The 22,591-nt window shown below is 38.9% G+C and overlaps 1 protein-coding gene across 1 annotated transcript; it reads left to right on the plus strand.

Annotated features, from left to right (window-relative positions):
- Positions 1 to 1,963: 1,963 nt before the first annotated feature.
- Positions 1,964 to 22,397, plus strand: LOC107084768 (G protein-activated inward rectifier potassium channel 1-like). The gene is made up of 3 exons (XM_015374768.1): positions 1,964 to 2,979; positions 16,733 to 16,949; positions 21,408 to 22,397. Exons 1-3 carry the CDS (start codon positions 2,314 to 2,316, stop codon positions 22,070 to 22,072), a joined length of 1,548 nt encoding a protein of 515 aa, XP_015230254.1. The 5' UTR covers positions 1,964 to 2,313; the 3' UTR covers positions 22,073 to 22,397.
- The last annotated feature ends 194 nt before the right edge of the window (positions 22,398 to 22,591 follow it).

The raw sequence follows: 22,591 nt of genomic DNA on the forward strand, positions 1-22,591 counted from the left end.
TCAGGGTGTGCGTGAATGGGTGAATGAATGTAGTGTAAAGCGCTTTGGTCAAGTCTCCTAACTTGAATAAAGGCGCTATATAAGTACATGCCATTTACCATTGTATTTATTTATTGCATTTTATTTATTAGTGAATATATTTCTGTTGAATTTTGGAGTCTTTGTTTTTATCCTTGTGGTATCGAAAATGGTATCGAGTATAGAATATTTGCCTTAGTATCGGTATCGAGTTGAAAAGTTTAGTATTGTGACAACCCTAATACAGTGTAGTATATACAGTATATTATTATTATTTTTTTTTTTTATTTAACCTTTATTTTACCAGGAAGTCCCTTGAGATAAAATCTCTTTTTCAAGGGAGACCTGGCCAAGAGGCCAGTGGCTGGCTAGCTCAAGTCCTCCTGCAAACAGAAGGACAGGGTGGGGAATAAGCTGCCAGGGGGGTCCTTAGGCAAGACCTTTGGGGAGTCTGCTTGGAATCCTGAGGTTCTTAGTTCAAGCCCCACTCCCACGGACTCCCACTCCCTGAGCAAAGGCAGTCACAATTGCAGCCCACTGCTCCCCAAGGGGATGGGTTAGATGCAGAGAGTAAATTTTGTTGCTCTGTACTTGTAACAGTACTGAATGTAATGACAATAAAACGCTGGAATGGAGATGGAGAATTGACAGCCACAGTAAACTAAGCAATTAAATATGTTAGTTTTGTGTTTAGTTTATTTTTTTTTTTTATTTACAGCAATTGATTTTCTTCTTTATTTAACTACTAAAAAAGCTGGTTAATCTAGTAATTTTGGCGGAATGAAAACTTTCTTGCAAACCAAGGTAGGAAAGTTGAGATTTGGGAACCACTAGTTTAGTGTGTGTGTTTACAATCCTAATGAAATATCCCCACAGGGCATCCCTGTCTGGAACTGCCATCTAACTCCAAATGTTTTCTGTTGGATTTAGATAAGTGGAACATGCAGGATGGTTCATAACTGTGATGCTATTTCTATTTCTCTGGAAGAAGTAATTTCTAAGGCAGGAGAGATCAGTCAGTCAACTCTGTGAACTACAGGGTTGCCCTGTTGAAAAATCCAGTCATTACCAATGGCCCTCAGTTTTCTCCAAATAACAATAAATAGTCAGCTGCCATTTCCACAACCCGAAGCTCTATTGTCGTATTGAAGGAAAGAGTCTCACTCCCAGATCATGATGGTGCCCTCTCCACTATGCCATGCAGAAAAGACCTCAGATGGGATCACTTTAGCCATCAGGACTGTCAGGGTTAGATTTTTTTTCTCATCAGACAATAAAATTTTCTCCCACCTTTCACTGGTATTAAAATAAAATAAAAATAAAAAATCACTTCAAGGAGAAAGCCTCTGAAAATGTTTTTGTTCTGAAAAAAAAAAGGTTTGGTTATTTATAGACTGTAGTTTACACTTTTTTCTTTCAAGAAGTTTTGACCAACTGGTTCCAACCTCAGCAGCAAAAGCATGTTCTGAGATTGTTTTTTTCTTAACGATGCAGCTAAACAATACGACCAAATTCAAAAAGGACAACAGGACACCTGACAGAACATTAAACGGATTCCACTGATTTGGGCTGTGTTTTGCAGTAAAATCCGTCCTCGGTTGGTTTAGATTTTAAATGGATCCACCAGATGGCACAGTTTGACTTGGTACCATGATCCTCCGATAACACAAATCTAAATATTTCCATGCATCTTTTCTCAGTGCTTTTTAATCACAGAGAAGGTTTGACTTAAACATCACTTCCTGTACAATTATCAAAAATAAGACAAATACAACTGTTTTATTTATCATAATGAACCTACAATCAATTTACTGACCAGCTGAACAAGAGTCAAACTGCCCACTTCTCCTCTTGTGTAACTCTCTCCTCCTTTTTCCCTTCCCCTTCCTCTCAGTCCATCCCCAATACTCCCTCTTCTCTCTTTAAGTATTACATCCCACCAGAAACAGTACATAGTGAACGGCTCCTGTGCTGCTGAGTGACGCACCAGTCAGAGCGAGCAGAGGATGAGCAGAGCGCATGGATAAAAGTCGGAGACCCGCCGGCGCCACGAGAAAGAATCCAAACGACATTGGAGATTTTTAATCAGGTGGACATAAACGGTGCTGTAAAAGCAAAGAGATAGAAGGAATTTGTTTTGCGTAATTTCCGCCATTCCAAAGACGCGCTGTGCGCACTGAAGTGGCCATGGCGCATTTTACGCACTGCAGGTAACCAGCCTGTTGGAGACTAAAACTCTAAACACACAATGGATTAAACTGTAAATATTACTCTAGTTACACCGGCCTGGCTGACATGGCGGCACTTCGGAGGAAATTTGGGGAAGACTATCAGGTGGTGAACACCAACCGGGCAACTACTTTTTCTGCCCCGGTCAAGAAAAAACGCCAACGCTTCGTGGACAAGAACGGCCGCTGCAACGTGCAGCACGGAAACCTCGGTGGGGAGACCAGCAGGTACCTCTCCGACCTGTTCACCACTCTTGTAGACCTTAAGTGGCGCTGGAACCTGCTCATCTTCATCCTCACTTACACCATCGCTTGGCTCGTCATGGCATCAATGTGGTGGATCATTGCCTACATCAGGGGGGATCTAAATCACGGCCACGATTCCTCCTACACCCCCTGCGTGGCGAACGTATACAACTTCCCATCAGCGTTCCTCTTTTTCATTGAGACCGAGGCCACCATCGGTTACGGCTACCGCTACATCACCGAGAAGTGTCCGGAGGGGATCATCCTCTTCCTGTTCCAGTCGCTGCTGGGCTCCATAGTGGATGCCTTCCTCATCGGCTGCATGTTCATCAAAATGTCTCAGCCCAAGAAACGCGCGGAAACGCTCATGTTCAGTCAGGACGCTGTGATTTCCCAAAGAGACGGCAAACTGTGCCTCATGTTCCGAGTGGGTAATCTGCGCAACAGCCACATGGTGTCCGCGCAGATCAGGTGCAAGCTCATAAAGGTAAAAACATCCAAACTAAGTGAAACATTCTGTTCTTTTTTTAAAGCAATGCAGATGTAACTGTGTGTTTCTACAGTTCACTATTGGAAAGTAGAAGTATACTGCAAACCAATGGCCCAACGCACCAAACACTGCTCTTTATTTTTTACATAATAATATTATGGCAGTTTCTTTTTAAACTGGGAAGTCCTGACTTAAGTTGCACATAAAAAATGAATAAAAACTGTTTGATCCTTATATATACACAGAAAACATGTCCTTCTGCACATGTACACTTAGTTTAACAAAACAGGCTCAAGGTGGAATGACAATAATCTCCATGCAGCTCTGAGATGGCTTAGGTTGGATGATCTCTAAGTGGGTGAACCTCAAACCACCAGGGTATGAGAGACTGGATTTACATCAATTTCCTCTAACAATGAGGAATCTGTAAGGTAATATGATTAGAAGGCAGAGCAGTATTTTTGTAAACAATGAGATCTCTAACACTGGAGTTAAAATTCTAATTCTCTCTTTGAAAACAGTTTAAAATATCTGAAATGGAAGCAAAATAACAACCCTTCGCTACCAATGAAAAACTCTAGATTTTTTTTTTTTGTTTTGTTAACACAGCTAATGAACTTCACACTCTGGAAATGAGCAGCAATGCAGAAAATTACAACACAAACAGCAGCAAAGGTTCACTGGCTCCTCTTTTAATTATAGCCACAGAGCTCCTTTCAGCCCTATCCATGTTCAGTGAGCAAAATGGGCCATAAAGAAGACAAACTGCATTAGCGAGGTGCTTGGAGCTTGTTTATATCTGTGTTCTCCTGCACACAGCGCTGGTCAGCTTAATGATGCATGCAGTCTTGCAAGCAGAGAGCAAGAGGCAGGGAGGACAGTGCTGCTCCAACTGAGAAGCACAGAAGAGGCTGACCGACCCATGAACAGGAAGTGCGATCACAAACGTGAGCCACAGAAAAGTCCATTTAAAATCTTTAAATTGTGTAATAAAAAGTGAGATGGTTTAGTGAAAAAGACAAAACTAAATCATAGGCCCTTATGTTAAAGAGTTCCATAATCCAGTCTTCTAATCTAGAAAAAAAAAAAAAATCAATCAGCATTTGTTTTTAAATCTTGCAGAAAACTGAACAATATTTGAAGAGTTGTTCTTTCTGTGGGAAACAATAAGCACAGCAACCACTGTGCATTTAGATTTTGCTGCTGGGCTTTGTGATCTAACCTTGTTCTTTCGCTTCAAAGACTCTCTTACCCAGACTGCAGCCCTGCCAGTGCACAAATCAGTAATAAATCAACATTAAAAAAATTGTAAGAATTCAACCAGATCAGGTGAGTCACTACAAAAAAACAAAAAAACAAAACAACAACATAAAAAACAACCTCAAAACAAAATCCATTCTTTATTTCACAAATACCTTTAAACATTAGATCCCAGAGAATTGCCTTGGACAATTGAAATCTGATTTTAAACTGAATACTGGAAGTGGACTCCCTGCTTGGAGATGATGGTGGTGCTGTTGAGCTAAAACTCTGTCTTATTCAGAGCTCCATGAAAAACAATTCAAGTCAGAAGATAGAGGAGATATTTGAAATCACATTTTTGACTTGTCCCTAAAGCTGTGAGTAAATGAACAGTTCAGAAACTCCTTTATTATTTCAAATAATTACAAATATATGGCAGAGTTTTTGTATTTTATTGGAATTTGGTGCCGCTTGAAGCTCAGTTCGCTCTTCAAACTGTAGCTCTAACTGAATGAGCAGCACTGTGCAGAAGTGTAAACCAAAGCCAACATCATTATGCTCTGCCTCCAAGGAAACAGTCTTTTAAAATGGCCTTAAACACAATCTCTCCTGCTTTTTCAAATTTTACTTCAACTTTGGTTACTTGTTGCTCAATTTTAGTCTGGTATATGTTCAGTACAAGAGTTTTAACAGCATGTGGTGCAGTTTGTGGTCAAGCAGGTTAGCATATTTTTAGAAATATGTGCAACATTGACTCTTTTCTTTTTCTAAAAATAAAAACATTTCTCAACTGCTCATTAGATTCAGCCCCAAAAGACGGGTCAACTTTGTGCATTAAGGACAATTAGACACTATCCAGACACTTTGGATATAAGAACCTACAAACTATTTGATCCAAACAGTCTATTGCAATAGCAGCATTCGACACACTGATATTGTGACGATGTCTGTGAAAAAATATATAATAAAGCTTAAAAAAGAATCAAGAGAGTGGACATATCTGTGATTAACAAAACAGGAATTTTTAAATCATCTCTAAAAAGAGTTAAGTAAAAATCAGGAAAGTACCAAACATACAATATATAAACACATATTATTGTATAATGGCTTTTCCACTAAAGCATTGCAGAAATCACTGTGTTGGTGAAAAACATATATAACATTTCTGTCAGGAAAACTGCAGTGACATTTTCCTAATTCCATTTCAGCTTTATAGATGTATTCTTTTGGATGACTGGCAGGTAATAAGGTACAGTTCCAATTGAATATGTTCTATGGGAACATGTGTCATATGTGTGAATGATAGAGATTTACTGATTCAATATTAATATCGGATATCGGTCCAATCTTAGCCATAAAAATAATATTGGATTTTATCGGCCAGATTCTAAAATCTCAGATATTTTCATGGAGAAAGAATCTGTTTCTCCTAAAGATTTCTGTAACTCATTGGTTAATTTTTCATGGGTTAGTTGTTTTTATACCTTTTTTTCTTGAATTGTGTTCCCCTTTTTTAGTGATATTACTTCATCAAGCATATTCTGACTTTCTACAGTATAAAATACGTTAAAAAAGTTGGTATGATTCATACTAATATATCAGGTCAATATTGGTATTGGCCAGTTCTCAAAACTACAATATCGTTATCATATTGGATAGTTTTATTAGCACCAGGTTTTTAGGCAGTAATGCATACAGGCGTACATTGTACACCCTTTACTAAAAATGCTAGAAATTGTCCTGTTTTTTGGACGTATGGCTTTGGTACGCCCTAATTTTCCCCCTGAAACTTTGCTCAAATGTTAAAAATGTTCCAAGCAGCAGATAATTGAGTTGGAAAAATAGAAATATTGCTGCTGAACTTGCCATATCAACAAATCAGAGAAGCTAATCTCCGAGCTCCCTGGGAGACAGACACAGCGCTGCTGATGTTGATCTTTATGACCACTCCAGTTAATAATGCCTAAATTAACTTAAAATTTTAAAACCTGCCTCAAAAATATGTTCGCTTTTATTACTCTGGTGCCTGCAGTTTGTACCATATACCTGAAAAATGCTAACATCCACTTCCATCCACCATGAACAGTAGGAGAAAAACCCCAAGAGGCAACCGGCCCTGAGGCAGCTGCTGCTGGGGATTCTCAGTGACAGGGAACCGCCAGTATGTGGGAGTTTGAGCGCCGCCGACAGCAAAATAATATTTCAAGGCAGGATGATAATCTTGATGACCTGACTGCACAGACGATATTTTGAGGTGGACTTTCTCGCATAAAAATATATTTAAACTACTTTTTACCAGCTTATCACAGCAAATATAGCAAAGCCACTTTCTGCCATTAAACACAGGAGAAATAGAAGCATCAGACACATCTGGACACAATTTACTGGGCGTGCCTCAGGAGCATCAAAGATGCTCTTAAGGTGCATCTGACCTTTATGCATACAAGCATAAAAAATGAAGCAGCTTAAGGCGTGTGAGGTGTGAACGTAGCATTACACTTTCTGACTGTTTGTATTAACCTTTGAAACATAATATTGTACCTAAAAATTATGTCAAGTATTCCTTATGAAATTTCCACCTCTAGCCAAGCACACATACTTCCCACAATCAGGACAAAAGTAGTGTTGTAACAAAGGCAAAAAGTTAACTGCATTCCACGTCAAAATGCAAGAAATGGAGTTTCAGAGTCTAAATTACAAAATTTTCCAGGGGAGGACACCCCTCCGACCCCCCTATGCCACACAATGCCCAAAGCTGTGATACTTCAAGGTGTACACCCTATAAGATATTCCTAGCCAAATGCCTGATCAGGACTCTCCTAAGGAGTGACACTGGTTCATCCCTTAAATTTAACATATGTCTAAATGATCCACATGTCCCTGTTGAAATCTCTTAAACAACAACAACAAAGAAACGTGTGTCTGTATAAAACCTCTTTGTTCAAAATGAGTGAAAAAGACACCAGTCTTAGAAACACTTTTCTAAAGCCTGAAGAAATAACACTAATACCAATTTAAAAGGCGGTCTGCTTGGAAGAAAATATAACAAATTCAAAAGGGCTCACAATTTGAATAGCTATTCAGTTTCAATTTCTTAAACCCTCTTTTTCTATTTATACTCAGATACTTATTCAGAAAATACAGACTTTCACAATTAAATTTCATTCACTCTTTGCCTGTAATGATTTTAAGTTTAATCTAGAAAAACAGTGAACCTTTAAAATGGAACCTTACATAGCTTTAAAAACAATGATTTTAGAATTGTTATTTACTGAATCAACAGAATATTTTTGGATGATTTCACTTCTTGTTTGACAATGAATGTCAGGCTCTCTCATCATACAAATATTACAAATCAAATAATTCTGCAGCTTTATCTCACTCAAATGGTTCAACTTTGTTAATGATTTGTCTTTCTGTACATGCTAAGATCTGACTAAGACAGCATTTACTTAAGTTTCTTCCTGAAACCAAGCAATTCTGTTTTTTTCTCTCTGAGGACATATGAAATATCAGAGAAACAAAACAATTGATTTCTGCTCCTCATAACTAAGATACTCCAGTGAAAAAGAAATCATTCAGATGTTTAGCAGAATCAAAACCCAAAAACAAAACAAATAACCTGAGCTATTTGTCATTTTTAGCTTTGACGTTTCTTGTTTCTTGTTTGAAGGGTGACTCTTCAGATTTTAAATCTAACTCATTAATCTGGTTCTTTGCTTGTTAATCAGCTCAGAAATCATTTCGATTGTCTAATCTAAATTGTCACCTAAGTATCTGTGTTGATCTTTGCAAGAATCTAGGCCTTTTAATGACCAAAATAGATAAATTATGTTGTAGCCTACAATTATTAATCAGTGAGTATTAAATAATTATTTCCTTTCATCTTTCCCCAATATTCATTATGTAATGGTGTTTATTCCTCATCTGCAAGACATTTAGATAAAACTTTGATTAATTAGAAGTCTAGCAGGCCCTGTACAAGCCGGGAAATGTTGCCAGAGGTTATTAAACAGGAGAAAAACTTTTATTTTTTCTTGTAGTAAACGGTAGTAAAACATTCTTGTCTTATTTTCTTACAGATCATTGACAAAACTCTTTAATCAATTTGACTTAATGAAGAGAAAATATGCCCTTTACAAAGCATGCCATTACTCTATATGTCAGCAGAAATAACCACCACCTTGAGCTCTGATATGAGGATATGGCCGACAAAAGTGCTACTCTGTGTAGGATAAAAGCAGCAGTCTTTCACCACTCTGACTGCAATCCACAGACCCACTGACCTTTTTTTTGTTTTGAAGTGGGCTCATGGCCATCTGCCTACACCTGCATGCTGCATGTTGATTCTCCACTTTCTCTTTGGTGATGCCCAGGAAGAGTTTTTTTTTGGTTTAAACCACTTAATTGGTCCGCAGTATAGACCTGGTAAAGAAGACATCTTACCAAAATCTTAATTGGGTCAAATTCAACTTATAAAACATTATATATAGATAAATCAATCAATGCATCTATCTATATATCTATAAGGAGCAATAAGAAGGACAAGTGATTCTGAGGGGTGATTGCTAGATGTAAGAAGGCAGAAAATAGGGTGACACAGACCAGTGACCTGCTAACACACACCCACTACTACAGTAAGGATATGGGGCACTGTTGGACATATTTTGCCCTTTTTCCACTGACTCTCCTCGGGTCGAGTCCACTTCACAGGTCTGCCTTGTCAGTATCTCCATTAGTGATTTTATTTCTAGAAGGGTACCTGCTTATTTTGGTAACTGCTCGGAGGCAGGACTAAACAGGGACCACATGGGACATGAACTGTTCCGTAGTGGCCATGGTCCGCTGTATATCGGTGGCAGCTCAATGTAGAGAAATAAGAAGGCTGGGATATTGACAAGCAAAATATTTTACTCTAATTATAGGAAAAGTAAAAAAAAAAAACTAAAAAAACAACCTCCTTACCAACTCCACAGCCCGCAAAGTAGGTCAAACTAAAAGCTGTAATCCATGGTAAATTTTTATCTACATATTTGCATATTTGTACCTGAAATATATATTTATACCAAAACCTTAAATCAGTTGTAACAACTGTCACCGTAATATAACTAGCACAGCTAGATCATTTAATGCTTCAGAAGATTTAAGAATATAATTCTCTTTTTCTTTAAACTGTATGTTTAGACAGCCAGGAAACAAGGGAAGTTTTCTGAATTATTCTGTTTTTAATAACAGCCTAAAATCAGCTGAACCCACACAAATTCTCCTAAGTTCCCGACTAAAAACTACACAAAACCACTATGAAACACCTAATGCTATGTTCCGTATAGAATACAAGAGGTGCTTCTTTTAAAAATCCCTTTTTCCTGGTAAATTTCACTATGGAAGATCCCACAAAAACAATGTGACAAAAATGTCCTCCTTAAGGCATTTATTTTTTCAGGCAGACTTTGGAGTTTCACCAGACCATACCCGACAGCGACATCCCTCTTCACCGCTTCTCTTAGAAAAGAATAGAATAAAAAATCCCTTTATTGTGCCACAATGGGGAATGTGGTGTTTACAGCAGCAAAGGTTATAGTAGAAGTGGTCACAGAATGTGCACTTAGTTATAAAAAATAACAGATAGGAAAATAAAACAATAGAGTATTGTACTGTACAATGTTTTATGGTATAATACTCTATCTGGAAAATAGAAAAAATCTATGACAGCTGTAGAAATTTTTACAGTAATGAATGTATGAAAAATAGCAGCAACACCAAATATGTCCAGAAAAATGACAGCAGCATGTTATTTGACTGAATAAGACAGAAATGTGCAAAAATCAGCATCAGTGTAACAATTTATTGAGGTAGTTGGGAACAGTGATGTTTATAAAGTCTTACAGCTGCTGGGAGGAAGGATCAGTGATAACGCTCCCTGGTGCATTTGGGGTGCAGCAGTCTGTCACAGGAGGTGCTTTCCAGTTCAGCAACAGCTTCATGCATGGGTTGGTAGACATTATTCAACAGAGATGTTAATTTAGTTAGGATCCTTTTGTTTCCCACCTCCTGCACAGTCTAGAGGACATCCAATCACAGAACTGGCCACAACCTCTGACAACAAAACCACATTTTTTAAGTCTGGGCTGCTCTGTGCATATGTTTAGCATTATTTACCCAAGAAGGTAAGTTTGAGCTACATTACTGAGCTGAGGAGGGCTGGAGAGAGGTCCTGAGGCTCTGCAGACAACAAATAGTCAGCCTCAAACTCCAGAAATAATTTCAGATCAGTGTTGCTGCAACTCTCTTGTGTAATGAACACAGGTTGTTTTCCTACACGAGTTCACCAAATCTATCTATAATTACATAGTTATCCTGCTAATACCGATTTATTGCATCTAATTCGTGTTTAGCTATCTGCATCAAACCATTTTCTAAAATGCTGGGTTTATTTTTGTAAAACATGTATAGCCCTCTTTTTGTCCAGTAAGCAATAAGTATAAAGAAGCTCAATTCCCTCTAGTCTGTGGAGATTGCCCACCTACATATCTGTTCAAGAATACTGAAGGTGTGCATGAACTTTTATAACCCAAGATTTAAACTGAAAGATTAAATGTCTCTTTTTTTTAGAAGTCTGTGCACTATAATGTTCCATGACATCTTGACCCAACTGTCTGCTGCCAAGTACCACACTAAGAACTAAAACAGTTGTGTATAGGGAAAGGAACAAAAGAGAAAAAAGGAATTTGTATTTGAAGTACCACTCATTAGTGTCTAATTCTAAATGTAGGAGGAACACAGGCTTCCAGTGGCCAGGCTTTTTTATTATAGATGCAATATCTAACATAAAGTTAGATGTTAGAAAATTAGTCTTTGTAAGAAATGCAGCAGTCTAACCATAACTTTATGTCTAACCAACACACTGACTTTAAATATTTAACTGTTTTACTACTTAAGCAAGAAGAAATAACCTACATTTGTACATGTATTCATTTTGTGCTTTTTCTGGGACTGGGTTGAGGAGACTTTAAGACTTCCCTTTTCTCAGAAACATTCTCCAGCTCTTCTGGGGAAAGCCTTTGAGGCGCTTCCAGGCCAGCTTAGAGAGATAAACTCTCCAGTGTGTCCTGGATCTTCCCCTGGGTTTCCTCTTGGTGGGACTTGCCTGGAACATCTCCCAAGGGAGGCGTCGAAGGGGCATCCAAAAAAGATACCTGAGCCAATTCAGCTGACCCCTCTTAATGTGGAGGAGGAGTGGTTCTACTCCAAGCCTCTCCTGGATGACCAAGCACTTCACCTTTTCTCTAAGGGAATGCCAAGCCACCCTGCAGTGAAAGCTAATTTCAACCATATATGGGAATGTATACCGCCAAATTGAAGCAGTAGTCATGCAGGTCAGGTGCCGCAGTCATGTCTCTCTATCTTTTGCTCCCTTCTTTCCCTCACTGGTGAACAGGATCCCAAGATACTTGAACTCCTTCACTTGAGCCAGGGACTCTCCTCCAACCAGGAGAGGACAAGCCACCTTTTTCCAGTCATGAACCATAGCCTCGGACTTGGTGGAGCTGATTCTCATTCCGGCCAATTCCCATTCAGCTGCAACTGCCCTGATGCATGTGGTAGGTCTTAGCATGAGGTAGCCAGCAGAACTAGTCATTTGCAAAAAGCAGGGACTAAATCTGCTACCAAACCACACCCCCTCTGGTCCTTGGCTGTGCCCAGAAATCCTGTCTATAAAGATTGTGAACTGGATTGGTAACATAGTCTGGCCCTGTCAGAGTCCAACATGCACTGGGAACACGTCTGTCTTAATGCTGGAAATGCGGACCAAATTCTTGCTCCGCTTAAAGAAAGACCTGATTTCCCCCATCAAAGGGCCCCCAACTCTGTACTCCTGAAGTGTCCCCCATAGGGCGCCATGAGGGAAATGGTCAAATACCTTCTCCAGGCCAAGAAAACACATGTGGACCTATTAGTCAAACTCCCATCTTCGAGTATCCAGCAGAGGACATAGAGCTGGTCCAGTGTTCCACACCCAGGATGAAAACCACACAGCTTGTTTTGAAAGCAATGGGTTCGACAATAAGTCTGACTCTCATCTGCAGGACCCAGACATAGGCTCCTCCAGGCAGGCTAAGAAGTGTGATCTTTCTATAGTTGGAGCACACTTAAGGGCTGGTTATACTCCCCGCAGCAGTGTGTCCCAGTGAGCTTGACGCAGACATTTTTGATTTATACTCAAGAGAATCAAGAACTAGCTGCTGGTCCAGTTACGACTGAGGCGGCGAGGAAGTGGGGGCGAGTTTTTCTGACAACGGAGGGACATGAGGGCGAAAAAGAACAAGGATCCAGGTGGAAAAAGGGTCCCAGCATTCTCGGACACCTCGCTCTTTTAGCTGGTCCATCTTCAAGAGTTGTTTTCCGCAATTGTGGTCATACAAACAAAACAAGCATGCCTTCTGTCTTTGGCACTGTCTGCAGTCACCTACAATTTAGGAGAGGTGCAGAGTGTCTGCGGAGGGGGCGGGGACGTCTATTTGTGCACTGCGACACCTACGCAGATGACCTAGTTTCGAAGTATAAGTCAGCCTTTACTGATCCTCAGGTTCTAATGGTCATTTTCAAAGTGGATCCAAACCTCCGTTTTTTTTCCTCAGCTCAGTTTGAAGCTCAGTTGATCCTTCCAGGGAGAGAAGGTCCGAAAATTCCAGTTTGCAGGATGACTTCCCAAAACTGGCAAAAACTCTGGCGTCGAGGTAGTGGCAGTCAGCAGCTTAAGAACACTCCGTTAACGAGGTAACCCCTTGCAGGTGTGTGAGGAGGAGAATCAGAACCAGGCACCTCCTGGTGGAGGAAGAAAGACAAACACACAGACCACACAGACTGGAGTCCTAACACTCAAGACAAATATCATCCACTTTCAAAGCCTTGCCTCCATGGAGTTTTCTTTTACCATCTCGGTGAGTTCAGCCTGGGTACTGAACAAATCCAGCCCTGAGTACAGTGTCTTCTTTCGCCATCGAATACATGGTAGCTGGGTTAATGAGATCTTTAAAGTATTCCTTACACTGTGTGACAATGTTCCCTCCACAGGTGGTGGACTGTTTGTCAGAATTGCTTTAAGGCTGGCCGATAGTATTTCTCTGTGGTCTATCCAAACTGCTTGCAGATCTGAGTTTTGGCCTCCGCATTACTCTTGGCCTCAAGATACCTGCTTGCTGCCTCAAGAGTTCTAAAGGCCAACCATGCTCAACAGGACTTCTTCTTCAGCTTGACAACATTCCTTACTGCTGGTATCCTCAACCAGGTTCGGGGGTTGCTGCCATGAGAGACAGAGCAATCCTATGGTCACAGATACGGGCATCTGCATCGACAATCGAGGCAGGGAACATGGTCCAGTCTGACTCCATGTCCCAGCTTCATCCTGAAAATCCCAGCTTCCTCATGAATCTGGGAGAAGCTTTTAGTTAATGGTTAATACACAAACAATTAAATTGTCACATTATTTAGAAAGTTCCAATCAAGAGTAGCGCTGCTGCCACACTTAGGTTAAGAGGAGAGTTGCTTGTTATGGAGGTGGTGAATTACCTCATTATTGGAACTCATTATCCACAGGGGTAGCCAATGAGTGCCTTTACCCTTGAGTTGCTCGGCTCATTACCTCCCCATTTACTCATTGCACAAATCAACAGTATTGTACATTTGGTTATGTAATCTTGTTACAGTATTTAATTAGAATACAGGCTGACTAAGTTTCTGGCGTGGAACTTTGTATGGTCATAGTAGGTGACTTAAGCACCCAAGTTCATTTAAGGGGCCTAAATCAAATCATCACCAGTCTTTTATGAGTTTAAAGAAGAACCTAATGCTGTATATTTCTATTTTCTGCTATACTGCTTTTTTGCCATTTGCCTAAAACATCAAATAAAAAGAATAAAAAGTGTGGTAAGGCCCTGTGACCTTTAGTATGGAAATCTATTAATATGCTAGAACACTACGTTAATTTTCAACAAAAAAAAAAAAGAACAAGAGTGGACAAACTCAACTATCTTTGTGAAAGGAAGAGTGTAGCAGATTGCCAAGGAGTCCCTGTGTTCGGGCATTCAACTGTCAGTCTTTGCCTACCGTCATCCATCTTCTAAATCTTAAGTGACAAACACAGAAAGTAAAATGCAGAACTTCCCAGAGCTATCCAGACCTTTCCATCAAGAAGGGAATGATTCTAAACAGGATTCAGCAGCCTGGAAGGGCCAAACATTCGAGTACTCTCAGTGGCAGCATCAAAGGCCTTCCCTGATAAATACAGGGGTTTCTGAAATGCACAGGAAAAAGGAAAAAAACTGGGTTTTCTGGCAATTCAAAGCCTGTTTACTCACATCTTTTCCACAATTTTGTCTCAGATGGACACAGTGCAGAGTGAAACCCCCTGGAGGTCAGAGTGATAGTGGGTTCTGAGTAATATGGCTGCAGGAAGCATTAAGCTGTGCAAGGAGAATGAGACCTGCACTAACACCAGCTATGAGTGCATTGATACCACTTTTTGTTTACCTGTATGAGCATAAATAAGTATATTTTCTCGATCAGGTCTTTTTCTAAACAGTTTTTTTTATTACGACGTGCTCACAGTCTTCCAAGAGTCTTTGTCGTCAGTAGCTCTCAATGAACTCTTGAGGTTTAGTGGAATAGGAGATTTATGTCATGGATTTAGAACCAAAAGTATTAGTGTTTATTGGTGTTATAATTATGATGCCATTGTGTCTTTCTGGACCAAAATCTCTAAGGAATGTTAAAACACTTATGTGCATGAATAAATACTTCCCCATAGTTTAGAAGGCAGCAGAGATGGGATGAATGTATAGTTATGTGGGAGAAAATAAAGAAGCTGTGAGCCATGCAGAGGTGGAGATTTGTGCGTAGGAGGATGGGTCCTGCGTGCATTCATGAACACTTTATGGTTAAAACAAAAAAAATTGGGTTTTTTTGTGTCCTGTTTTGCCAACATAAGTCTGGGAATAGATATTTCAGACATGATAGCCCAACAGCTTTGCTTTCACAAGCAGACCATTATAACGCTTCCGCTTGGTACTTGTATATGAAACTTGATTGAAAATTATTTAGGGAGTAAAATCATATACAATAGACACAAAGACGAAACGGAGGTGAGAAAGTAAGAGGGGGTACAAACTAAAGGGAGAAAGAAAGAGATAGAGGAAGTTATGAGCGCATGAAAAAGAGAAAAATACAAAATAACACAGAAGATATACAGTAACTCCTAGAAGTCTGCTCCCATGCCTTTAGGGTCTGAAAAGAGAACATAGCAACAGCAAAAAGAAGACAAAAGACAACAAAAGTAAACATGAAAAAAAAGTTTAATGAGCAGCAGGTGTCACTTAAATATCCATGTGTGTGGATGCAAACCCTATGGTTATTACACAATATTAATCAGGGTGGTATATATCTATAGCTGCAGCTTAGTATTTAGTATAAGTGTGTATCAATGAACACCTGGAACCAAATGCATGGGCATGCACACAGGCAGATACTAAACATATTCTTTCACTCTTCATGCATAGACTATCCTCCTGGGTCCAGGGGCCAATCCCTCTAGAGTTAAGAGGCACACAGCCCCAAACACCACCCCAGACCCACCCCCAGGAGAGTCACCCCCTTCTTCAACGGCACAGACCACAGCCCCGTTTATGTATTAATCTTTAGTTTATTAATGAAAGTTTATTGTTGTGGTCATCTGTGGCTCTACTATGTAATTAAAGATAAAAGAAAAAACTGCTCAACCCATTTAATGTTTATATTATTGAGCCCACAAGTTCATTTATATAGCACAGATGTATAAATATGTCCTGTTCTTTATCTGTATCTGTTCTTTAGCTAGACTCAAGAAAATCTGGTCTCTCTTCAGTGGTTAATTGGAAAATATAGATGTGCACATTTATTTTCATGTTGGTTTATTGTGTTAAGCACAGATTGACCATAAAATGTTTTGGTGCCTATTAGTTTTTGCCACCCATCATTTCACTTTGGTTCCTGCCTGACCAACCCTATGAAAATATTCTAGAACCGCCACTGCTAGTAAGGCATATTGATAAGGGAAGGAGAGTAAAAGTGTTATCAGGCACTTGCTGAAGCATCAGATAATTCAGGAAGGATTTTTTTTTCTTTTTGTTGTCATTGTTGGACATTCCTGCTACATTCTAATAATCCTGACTCTCAGCTATCAAAATCAATGATACATTTATCATTGTTGTGCATGTGTTCAAATTTAAAATGTTGAACACTCTTCATAGAGTTCTTTTCTGACTATAGACTTAAATCATTTCTAATACAAATGGCGTGTTTAAACATTCAAATGTAATCTATAAAAATAGTTCCTTTGTGTTTTTCTTAAAATCCGAACATCCCTACTTATGACTCACTAGGTGAAAAAATGTGCCTAATAATCATGCTTCTTAATTTCTCCATTAAGCCTTTTATTTTCTTCTTCTACTTGTTCCTTATTCTTTTCCTCCAGTCTCGTCAGACACCCGAAGGAGAATTCCTGCCACTGGACCAGTGTGAGCTGGATGTTGGGTTTGGGACGGGTGCAGACCAGCTTTTCCTGGTGTCCCCTCTCACAATCTGCCATGAAATCAATCCCAAGAGCCCGTTTTTTGACTTATCACAGCGCTCTCTCATGAACGAACAATTTGAGATTGTCGTTATCCTTGAGGGCATCGTGGAGACCACTGGTGAGAAAGCTATACCCATTTCTTCCTATCTTCACTTTTTCTACAAAGAGTTCAAATGTAAACATTAACATCTTTTTTTGTTTTGCATATTAAAAAAAGATTCGTGTAGAGAGAGAAAGAATAACACGTGGATGAGTGCCTGATTGAATTAAGCAGAATATTTTCTAACTCCATAATCAGTTTAAGCCCCCTCTATGCATAATAAATGCCTGTGGTCACAGTAGTGTGTGTCACTCTGATGAATGTGTTGAGTTTTGTGGTTCTGCTGCATTTCTCTGATGAGAGTTTATAAGCAGGAGTTGGTGTACAGCCTGCTAAATGCAGAGAAAATCCTCAGAAGCAACGCTGATCTACATGTTGAATATTTAACAGAGTGAATCTTCCCTACAGTCCAATGCAAATACATTTATCTGCTTTTTTCCTCTTCAGCTCTGTCTATCTGTCCCTCATATGTTTCACTCTGTCCCTGTTGTAGAATAGACTGAACAAGCTTAGAAGGAAAGAGGAGGAAAGGATCTGCAGAAAAGCAGCTGCCCAGTCACTGATCTTATAACACCATTAATCTGGGTACAGCCAGATGATTAGCTTTGTGGTTCATGTAAGGAATTAAAAGAAAGAAACTGCTCCAACTTCAACACCTACACAAGAATTTGTGCACAGCTGCTACTCACACATCTTCATGTTCTTCTAAACCTAGAAAAAACACGTTTGGGGAAATTTTTTTTTTCTTTGTGACTACACTCGAGCATTAATTCCACAAATAATGAAAAGATAGAACACAAGATCATTATCCTCAAATACACAGAATGAGAAAAAAATCAACCCAGTGAGAACTACTAATGCATATACATTTCAAAATGATAAATATTCAAGGCAGTTTACATTTTAAATAACCTTAACATTGTAGCAACCAGTCTCCTCTAACTGAAAGTAAAAGTACTTTGGAGTGGTCCAGTAAGTTTAATTTTCCTTATGAAACCAGTTAAAGGTATAGTATATGTTCGTGTTCCGGGTGGATCATCAAAATAATTGTCAGTTATTCTGGTGATAAGCTGGTGATAAAGCCGTCCTATGTGCTCCACTCCATTTTCACTTACAGGTGGTGAGTCTGACATAGTGGAAACATTGTAAATTTTCTTTTGAAAAGTAAGCTTGTATGAGCAATGCAAACAGCAACTTTTAAACAGAGCATGCACGAGGAGAAATGGGTTCCTGCATGCTCTCGCATAAGTTTTATAGGCGATCCCTCTCAGGAGCGGCTACAGGGTTCTGAATGTGTTTATTTTTTTAACGTGGAGAGAGCAGGTCTTTTCAAAAATTCACAAAAATCCACCACTATACCTTTAAGTATTTTTCTAAAATAAATTGCAGTATTATTTCTTTTTTTTTCTCTTTTCAGTTTGATTAAGAATCTTTGAACAGCACAAAATATTAGAGTGATGACAGGGAAGTCTACCAAACATAAAGCCTTGGTTCATCAACAAAAATATTTTAATATATACCGCAGGCAATATGCAAAATACTGGTCAGAAATTATTTATAGTTTATTGAGAAAGTTATACATAATTTTTACTACTATTAATATTATTATTTTGTAAATGAAACAGATACTGTTTTGAAATATATCTTATTATATTTTAAGAGGTACCTGTATCTTTACTTACCAGAAAAAGATGGTAAACAAAGAACTTGTGTTAGAACCATGAGACAATAGATTTAATTAAAACAATTACCAAAAAAAATAAATTAATGAATGTAACATAAACAGCAGAATTAAATAAAACTAAAATTAGCAACTCAAGTCTCAGCATAAATTGCCAGTTGAACAGCTTGAAAACTTGAGCCTGTCAGAGGCTCATCGGAAACTTGGTTCATGCCTCCCATTGCTAAGATTCTATGAAAGCTTCTGCCAGAAATGTTCAAAAAAAAAAAAAACTCCTTCTGGGATGTCCTGCTTGCTGTCTGCCAAGTGTTTGTTTTGCTAGGGGCTTTTCTTTTTATGCAAGATGCAGCAAACAGCATCCAGGTGGGTGGATGCCCATAGATGCCCGTCAGGCACAAAACCCACAAAACCCATGTACTCTGGTATTGCTTCTTTTGTGAGTATTGACAAAATAAAATAAAAAAATAAAAAAACTCCCCCCCCCAAAAAAGCCCTCATTTAATAGAAGGAAAATGCTTGACAATTCACACCGAATCCATCATTTTAATGAGAACTAAGGCTCTAGGCTAAAGTACTTTTAAAAAAAGTGACCTCTGAGGTGATGTTGGTCTGCTAAATGGTTTTGGTAGATGAAGAAGTGTGGCGAGCCGGGAATAGCATGAGGCCATGATATAACGCTGCTCCCTTTATCCCTCGACGAAATAGTACTCCTACTCTTCATCCAGCAGTAGTGTTTAAGACAAGCTCAGACTGTGCCACACAAATTACAGCTTTGTACATATTGATCACAGAGACCTTCAAAAAATTGTACTTGTAAATAAAACAGAACTTCCAGCTCTTGTACATGAGCCCTCCCATCCATCAAGGAGAAAACTTGATATTCACTAGATGTTTTTTGCCTTGATGTGTAATTCTCAGCACCTGCTAACCTGCTGTAAAATATCTCGTCCACTTAACTTATTTTTAAGAACAATTTGTACAGTATGCTGGCATTGTTTTTATTACAGAGTAATAAACACTATTTTCTAAAATAAAACGTCGTAACTACAAAACCACTAAAGATTAAAAGAAGTTTAGGTTTATTTATTATAAAACATAAATTAATCAAAGTGGTTTAATACTTTCCTGGACTTGAAAAACAAACAAACAAAAAAAACTTTCCTGGACTTTATGTAACCGAGCAGATGAGGAGTGACCTGCTAAAGAGTTGATGACCGTTTAGCTTTTGCAGATTTTTCACATAAAAAGCACAAACTGCATTTACTTATTTTTAATTAGTGAAGTGATAGAGCATAAAAAGTTCGTCATGATCATGGTCTGAAAGAAAAATTATTAATAGATTTCTAAAATTTTGTACGAAATGAAAATCTGAAAAGCTTTGCCTGCCTATGTGAGTGAATGCTGGAATTAAAGGTAGAAGACTTTCTATTATGACTATAGTATTTCTCCAACAGCTTTATGGAGATGCACAGATGAACATTTCTGTTATTAGGTCTGAGTTTTTAATGAGCCACATTAACACACTATTATAGTATAATATAAATCATTGTATGACTGAATGTTAAAGGTCAGTGTCCTGCTGGATGGTGAAACTCTGCCCCCGTGTCTAACATGTTCTCTATGGCTGCCTCCATCTTCCTGTCAATTCCTGTCAGCCTCTGGTCCCTAACGAAGAAACTGTCACCACAGCATGATGCTGCTACAACCGTGTTTTAGAATGGGGATGTTTGGTTAAGCAGGGTGTTATAATGTCAGATTTCTACCTTCCTTAGCCATTTGCATGCATTCTAGAAAGATCAGTGTTAGTCTACTCTGACCAGAGCAACTTTAGCCCTCCTTAGCTTTGGGTAAACTGAAGGCAGAACTTTTTTGGTTAACTCTTAAAGATTGGATTTTTTTTTTTTTTGCCAAATCGGTCCATAAAGGTCTGATTTGTTTTGTGTATAATAGTTGAGGTGTTACTAAATTATTCCATCTTCAAATCACAGCAGAACCTGAAACAGATTAAATTTCTCCTCCTGGTCAAGAAGTTTATCTGTGACTTGAGGGTGCACTCTATCTACAAGCAGATGTTTAGGCTTTATCAGAAATTACGTCTGGTTAGTAAAACTCACCTCTGCATTTCTCAGGATAAACTAAAAACTTTATTGGAAACCTTTTTTAGTTTACTCAGTAGGGAGTTAAATAAAACTTTAATATTTTAGCTCCGTTATCTTTTTTTTACCACAAATGAAATGATAGATGAAGCCTTAGTAGGGCTGCTGCTAAGAACAAAACTATAGAAGAAGACATATTTTCAAAACCCCTGATGAGCAAAAGCGACTGATTTCTGATTAAAGTTATTCAGGTTTTTATTGGCTGTCATCACAACTCATATTTTTATCACAACTCTAAGGTACACTGGCAGCAGAGGAATTGGTAATCTCACAATGCTTCTGCACAGAGATTTTACTTAAATAACTGTATAGACAAAGCCTTGGTTTCTTACAAAATCATCTTTGTTTTTTTCAATACATTAGACATGCTTTATGACTAATTAGGCATTGTTAAAGTACATGAATAAAGCTTTTGATTTAAAAAGGGCTTGTTTTAATGTTTTCATGGGCTTAATTTGAATTGTGGCTGGAGAATTGGTCCTGATTTATTTATTTTTTTTTATAAAAACTGGTTGAGGAAGAAAATAATGACATAATTCTGTTCTTTTGCATTCCTCAATACAAGCTACTGACTGTTTCATTTGGACCTTATTTATTGGATGTCATTATAAAAAGCACTTCTCCACCCGTGTTTTGTAGGTATGACATGCCAAGCCCGGACATCATACACTGAAGATGAAGTATTATGGGGCCATCGCTTCCTGCCTGTGATGTCTCTGGAGGAAGGCTTTTTCAGAGTGGACTACTCTCAGTTTCACAGCACATTTGAGGTACCAACACCACCATACAGTGTCAAAGAGCAGGACGAGAAAAACTCATTGCCTTCACCCCTGTCTACTCCCACCCCTGCTCTGACTGAGAGCCATGGTGTCAGACATGACCGAGTGTTTTCTGTGGATTGCATCAATACTTCAGAGGAGAGGGGCCGTCAGGGAGGAGCTGGCAGTCGATTGCCGAGCAAGCTGCAGAGAATGAGCTCATCAGGTAAGGAGGACCTGCAGAGAAAGGTGCTTCTGCTCAGCTCCCAACATACAGAGAAGGCGTGCAGCACTGGTGACCTCCCTATGAAGCTGCAGAGGCTGAGTTCCTCACCCAGTCCCGGAGCACAAAATCGGCTGCAGCTCAAGTCACTCAAGGTGGGATTTGAACCCATGACACAATCAACAGGAGACCTGTACCAGCGCAGCCCACCGACTACACTGTCACCCAGTCCAATGCCCATTCACAGCCCTCTTCTCTCAGCTGGAGGCAGGCTAGAGGACAATCTGCCACCAAAGCTGCGGAAAATGAATGCTGACCGTTGAAAACTGGATAAACACAATCGCAGCAAACATGAGAAGGTTTTTATGATGGAATCGCTTTAAAAAGCAGTTCAAATGGGAAAACTAAGGACTTGCTGGTAATCCATGGATTTCATCTTTCAAGAAAGAACATTAACTGGAATTGCTGTGAATTTTATGTTTCATAACAAAGGAGTAGATGCAGACTGTAGATGCATATTACTGGATCATTTTGAGAAAAGTTGTGCATGTCTACAATAAATCAGTTGTTTTATTTATGCACCACTATAATTAATAGTCAATCTTAGTTCTAATCAAATATGAATGATATTAAAATGAAAAAAATAAATGCAGTTTGATATTCTCTGCCTTGCATTTTGATTCCTGTCATTCTTACTAGGACATAATCCGTTGTTAGCCTGGAAAAAAAGGTTCAATTAAAGAGTCTTGAGAGGTTTCCATAAGTGTTTCAGCGATACAATTATGTATCAGCTTATGATGAACTGGATACTTAATTAACTCAGTATCAGGTACAGTTGTGCT

This window comes from Cyprinodon variegatus, unplaced genomic scaffold (genome assembly GCF_000732505.1).
Source record: "Cyprinodon variegatus isolate N-32 unplaced genomic scaffold, C_variegatus-1.0 Scaffold109, whole genome shotgun sequence".
NCBI lineage: Eukaryota > Metazoa > Chordata > Actinopteri > Cyprinodontiformes > Cyprinodontidae > Cyprinodon > Cyprinodon variegatus.